Source organism: Tupaia chinensis, unplaced genomic scaffold (genome assembly GCF_000334495.1).
Source record: "Tupaia chinensis unplaced genomic scaffold, TupChi_1.0 Scaffold000076_1, whole genome shotgun sequence".
Classification (NCBI taxonomy): Eukaryota; Metazoa; Chordata; class Mammalia; order Scandentia; family Tupaiidae; genus Tupaia; species Tupaia belangeri.
Genome location: NW_006159536.1, coordinates 2,413,001 through 2,419,345, shown reverse-complemented (window position 1 = coordinate 2,419,345; position 6,345 = coordinate 2,413,001). Strand labels below are relative to the sequence as shown.

Below are 6,345 nucleotides of genomic sequence, written 5' to 3'. Positions count from 1 at the left end.
GACTTCCATTGCTTTTTTCAAAAGGGAATGCCATACATGTCAGTCAATACAGAGATATCAATCTCCCCGCTTTATCATTCAATATCTTTTCCATGCTTTTCCCAATAATTATTATTATAATTTTTTTAGACAGTCAATCACTATTTCTCGTTTTGCTTATTAAAAAGACTTCACCCATCATGAAATATTTCCCAGACCAGTTCAGTTGAGAATACTATACATGTCATCATCAACAGGTAATAAACCATATCTATTTCTCATTAACATCCTGCCTCTCTATTGTTCACTGCTGTCTTTATCCTCTTCTCTCTCCTTTTTTTTTTTTTTATACTTTGTTTTTTATTATAAATTTTTTTTTTCTCATCACAACACACATATGAATTTTCCATCCAAAATACACTGTGCATTGGCTCAATCAAGCACATCAACATATATGTTCTCAGCAAATGATTTCCCAATTTTTGTGTCCTGCATACCTTGCCTTTTGTTTTGCCATCCTAGATTCCCCATCCCCACCCTCTGCCATGTCCCATCTTCCTCCTCCATTGTCCCTGACATTCATGATTGCCCTCAATGCCTTCCGCCCCCCCCCATTCAATTGTTCTACCAATGAACTCAATTAGTCTAAGTATATCCACTAGCTAGCACAGCTGACATATCCTTACACATGTATCCAAATCTGATCCTAGGCATAAACCCCAGGGAGTAGAATGAACATATTATAAAGTAGACCCCAGTTGTGTCCATACAACTCTCTTCAGTCATCAAATGTGCATTTTTTTTTCCTCCTGCTTATTACTTTTTTTATATTAAATTATATTGCCTAACACTCATTCCCTGAGTATCATCACAACACACCAAGTGTAGTTTCCCATCTAGGATAAACTACATAGTGTCTTAATCAAGCATGTCGTCACCAATACTGTTCCATTTCTACTTTCATACATATAAATATGTTTTTTATCCTATGTTTGACCCTCAGCCCTTTCCCCCTCTCCCAATTACTCTATCTCTGCTATAGACAGCTATCCTCCAGAGGGGTCATTGAAAATGCGATACCTGCGAGTAGAGGGAGAGGGGTCACGAGTCCAAAGTTTTTAACAATAGGGAAAATAGATTCCATTCAAGGTTGGATCAAGTGTGGGTCTCGTGCAGTTCCGCAACTGTAGGTGAGTCTCCATGGAATACAGTTTCAGGAAGGCGGTTCTGGCAAGCAGAGTTGACCATCAGTTGATGCGGCACAGCAGCCATCTTGTGGTTAGCAGCATCTGGATTTTATTGAAATGATGATTGTTTTAGCTAAAGCCAGTTTGAGTTGAGTTTCGGTCTTCTGCAACTAAAAGGTTCCTGATTGTTGTGACCTTGATACAAATTTAGAACTTGAATAATACTTTTGTTGGTTGCATTATTCTGGTCCATTCTGCATAGACACAAGCATAAATTAAAATTCGAACCCAGCCTAGAGGCCAGTTCTGTGGCAGGAGGTGATGTACTGCTCAAGGACGCTGGGTCCTACCTGGCTGCTGATTTGACTCTCGCACCCAGTCAGCCTGAAACACAGAAGCCAAGGGCTGCAGGCCCGGAGGAAGGGCATCTTGGGTGTGACCAGGCTCAGTGGTCTCTCACTCTCACTCTCATGCATCTGCACACATGCTCCATCATGAATAAAGAAAAGAAAAAAGAAAAAAAAATCATAGACCATCTTTTTCAAAATTTCCAGTTCAAGAGTGATGATAACATATAATTTCAGTCATATTGATCCGATTTGTCATGATTATTTTTCGCACCTTCATTGAGAACTATTTGGTATTGTTGCAAAAACAGAACGTTTACTTTTTTTGTAATATTAGCTGATACTTTGTATAACATAAATATATTAATAAATTATTTAATATTGTGAACCTAGGGAAAAGTTAATCAAAAGCAAAAATAAGTGTAAGAATTACTTAAAATGAAAGTGGTAAATGCAAAAAGGAAATTAGAATAAAATAAGAAGGAAAAGAAAGAAAATAGGAGCAATAATCATTGTGGTGGGCCAGCAGATGGCATGGTAGTTAAGGAGCTGGTTTTCACATGGCCAACCATCGTTTGAGTTCCAGACCTGGTGGTTTGCTTTCTCACTTTTTCTCTCTTTCTGTCTCTTTCTGTCTGTCTCTGGTGAGTGCAAGTGCCCTATAGCAAATTTTTAAAATAATAGTAAGGGACCAGCAGATGGCATAATGATTATGTCACTGGACTCCCACATAGTCAGCCATGGTTCGAGTCCCAGGCCCCGAGGCTTAAGACTCACACCGGGTGTGTGTGCATGCTTGCCCAAAATGCTTAGAGAAGAATGGAAGAGAAGGGATTGCGGCATGGTCATTCCCACAGAATGATTTTTCACTTTCTGTCTCTCTGTTCAGCAAGTGCATGTGTCCTATAGGAAGAAAACAAACAAACAAAAAAACCAAACTAATAATAATAAATAAATATGTTTTTTTTAAAAATCATTACAGTAAAGGAAGAAAGAAATATCAATGTGAGGAAAATATAGAGAAACTTTAGATTTGTACTAGCAGCTGCAATATGCATTATTTGGGTCATTGATACACAAGCCAATACAATAATATACAGTATGACATGACACAGTAGTGACCAGACCAAGTTAAAATACATTGTTTCATGTTTTTCTCTTTTCTCTTGAGTTTATTTATGTCTTTCATGAGAGAGACAGAGAAACAGAGATAAGGGCACTGCCAACAGGAATTCAGACCACGATCCATGCACGCCCCAGCCAGCTAGGATCTCAGACAAGCGTATGCGCACAGGGAGCCTCAGGAAATCAATCTGGTACCTGAGCGTGTAGCACATCGTGAGATGTTGTGTTTCCATGAAGCCACTGCCACTAGCCGGCTTCATGTTTAGTACAAAAATTAGAGGATCGCTCAGCGCCTCTTTTTTTTTTTGAGACAGATTTTTGCAATAGCATGTAGTGTGCTCACCAGACAGACAGAGAGAGATAGAAAGTGAGAAATCACTCCCCCCAGGGGAGATGACCACACCACAATCCATTCTCTGCATTCTCCTCTCAGGATTTTGGGCACACATGCATAGGCGCCCGGTGTGAATTTTAAGCTGTCGCCATGAGTTTTAAGCTGCTGGGTCCAGGGCCTGAACCGCAATCAACTACATGGAAGTCAAGCAATGTACCCCTTATGACATCTGCTGGTCTCTGGATCAGGCACTTGAACTGTAGTTGACTATGTGAGATTGCAACAATGTGATCATTATGCCATCTGCTGCTCCCCCAATTTTCCTTTTTAGTAAGTTTTTTCTTTTATTACCAGAGAGCATGTGTCTGACCAGAGGAAAAGAGAGAGAGAGAAAGTCTCCCTTAAGGGTGTGGCCATACCACAGTCTCTTCTCCATTTCTCTGTGCCATCAAGCATGCTCATGTACACACACAGAGCATGTTCCCTAAGTTGCCAGGGCCAGGATTCAAACTGTGGTTGGCCATGTGGGATTCAGGTTCCCAGGCATAGGTCCTAATCTGCTGCACATGAGGCTGACCGACAGTGTATGATCTTAAATTTCATGATACTGATTTTTCATGTGGGAGGGAAACAGAGAGAGAAAAAAAGAGAAAGATAGCAGTTTTTGACAGGGTCTCGCAACCTCATGCTCCAGCCTCCTAGGTAGGACCACAGGTGTGCACCACTGTGCTCCGCCTGTGTAATAGGTTGGACCAAAACTGAACCCAGGCCTCTCATGAAGCCTCAGCCACTGCCCAGCAGCAATCCCAAGCTGTGCCGCCACAGCCCATGGTGCTTACTTTTCCATCAAAAGGAACTAAAACAAAACTGTGTATAGACAAAAAACCCACGACAATGAAAATAGGAACTTCAGGGCCAGCCCCATAGCTAATGGTTAAGGGAGGTGAATCCTGCATAGTCAGCCATAGTTCAAATCCAGGACCCAGCAACTTGAAAAACACATCAGGTACGCTTCCAAAATCCTGACAGGATAAAGAATTGGAGAGAGGCTCGCAGGTCGCATGGAGGGCAGGGAGCTGGACTCCCACATGACCAGTCAGTTTAAATCCCAGACCCAGAGGCTTGAAAATCATGCCGGGCATGTGTGCATATATGTCTAGAACCCCAAGAAGAGAATGGTGGAGAAGGGATTGCTATGTGGTCATCCCATGGCGGGGTGATTTCTCACTTTCCCTCTCTGTTTCTGTCTCTCCATAGAGTACATGTGCCCTATGGCAAAAACCTTTAAAAAAAAAAAGATACAGGATTGGTGTATGACCACATTCCACTGTAGGGGTATTTTCTTGCTCTCTGTCTCTGTGTTTCTCTCTAGTGAGTACATTTATAATCTGGTAATTAAAAAAGAAAGAACGGGGAACCAGCAGTTAGCGTAATGGCTATGTCGCTGGACTCCCACGTGGTCGACCGCGGTTTGCGTCCCGGACCTGGTGGCTTAAAACCTCACGCTGGGCGTGTGTGCGTGCGTGCCCAAGATCCCGAGAGGAGAATGGAGGAGAAGGGATTGCGGCGTGACCATCCCCTCTGGGGGGTGATTTCTCGCTTTCTGTCTCTTTGTCTCTCTCTCTCTGTCTGGCGAGCGATAGGGAAAACCCCCCAAAAAAAAAAAAAAAAAAAAAGAACAAACAAACGAAAGAAAAGAAAAAGAACCAACTTGAAATACACATTTTTTCCAAAGAGATTATTCACATCTCTACATTTCAGACTGGCATCTTCCATGACTTTGAAAATCATGTTAACAAGTTAACAGGTCAAATACTCCTTTGTCAGCATCACTAAGAAATGCTTCAAAAATATTACCTCAGAGAGGGCTCTTAAAATTTTCCAGTCTTCTCTTGCCAGACCAGGAGGTGTCACTGCCACTTTAGTCTGCTGAGCTCGGCCTTCAGTATTGACATAAGTAGCAGACTTCTCTGTGTAAGCAGCTCCTGGGAGAATCACATCAGCGATGGGAGCGCCAACATCGCCATGATGTCCTGTGAGAAGACAGGAGATGGCAAAATACGCCTTAGCAAAAAACAGACGATTACACACTGAGATAGCACATATCCTTTTCAAATACCCCCTTTTCAAAAATTTTGGGGGTCAGCAAGAGGCATGGTGGTTAAGGATGCTGTATTTACACATGGTAAACTGTAGTTCGAATCCTGGACCTGGCGGCTTGCTTTCTCAATTTCCTCTTCTCTCAAATTAAAAATAATAATAGTAACAAATGGAAATAAATAAATAATTCCTTAAAAAATTTTTTTGACAGTGAGCCTAGCAGATGGCGTAAGATGCTAAGATGCTGGGCTCCTGAGACCAGCAGGTGGCATGGTGGTTAAGGCGTTATGGCCAACCATGGTTCAGATCCCAGACCTGGTGGCTTGCTTTCTCACTCCCCCCTACCTCTGCCCTGTCTCTCTGGGCAAATTAAAAATAAATGAATGAATAAAGTTAAATTAATAATTAAGAAAAAAAAGATGCTAGGCTCTCATATGGCCAACCACAGTGTGTGTCTTAGACCTGGCAGCTTGAAAATCATGCAGGCGCGTATGTGTGCATATCCCAAATCCCAAGAGGAGATGGGAGAAGGGCTGCAATGTGGCCATTCCCTTCCAGGGGCGATTTCTCACCTTCCCTCTCTCTGAATCTGTCTCTCTCCTTTACAGTGAGTATATGCACTCTATGACAAAAATCTAAACAGCCAGCAAGTGTGCTCACGAGAGATGGAGAGAGGGAGAAAGCATCCCCCAATGGGGCCTGGTGACACAGCAATCCATTCTCTATTTCTCCATCTTATTGGAATTTTGGGTAAGCACACACATGCTTCCAGTGTGCTGTGCAAGCTGATGGGGTTGGGATTCAAACCACATGATTAGCCATGTGGGATTCAAGTTCCTTTAATCCCTAGGCCATAGGACTTAGCCTTTAAATTCTATTTTTTTTTTTTTAATAAAAAATAGGTTTACTTGTTATTTTTCAAACTTGCTATAGGGCACATATGCTCACAAGAGAGAGAAAACAAGCCATAAGGCCGAGGACTTGAATCACAGTCAGCCAGGTGGTTAGGCCAATACCTTAACCACCATGCCACCTGATGGCCCTTTTAATCCCATTTTTAAACTACAGAACTGGGGACTGGCAAGTGGCATGGTGATTAAAGGTGGTTCAAGTCCCAGACCTGGTGGTTTGCTTTCTCACTCTCTCTCTCTGGTCAAATTTTAAAAATAAATAATAAAAGAAAATAGGGAACCAGCAGTTAGCGTAATGGCTATGTCGCTGGATTCCCATGTAGTCAACCGCGGTTCGTGTCCTGGACCCGGTGGCTTAAAAC

At 42.3% G+C, this 6,345-nt stretch overlaps 1 protein-coding gene across 1 annotated transcript in view; it reads right to left on the bottom strand.

Annotated features, from left to right (window-relative positions):
* The window catches only part of NDUFS1 (NADH:ubiquinone oxidoreductase core subunit S1), a 58,901-nt gene that overhangs the window by 4,950 nt on the left and 47,606 nt on the right, over nt 1-6,345 (bottom strand). The window contains exon 16 of the mRNA XM_006142455.3: nt 4,830-5,005. Within this exon, the coding sequence (XP_006142517.1) occupies nt 4,830-5,005 (176 nt within the window). The remainder of the gene's footprint in view (nt 1-4,829; nt 5,006-6,345) is intronic.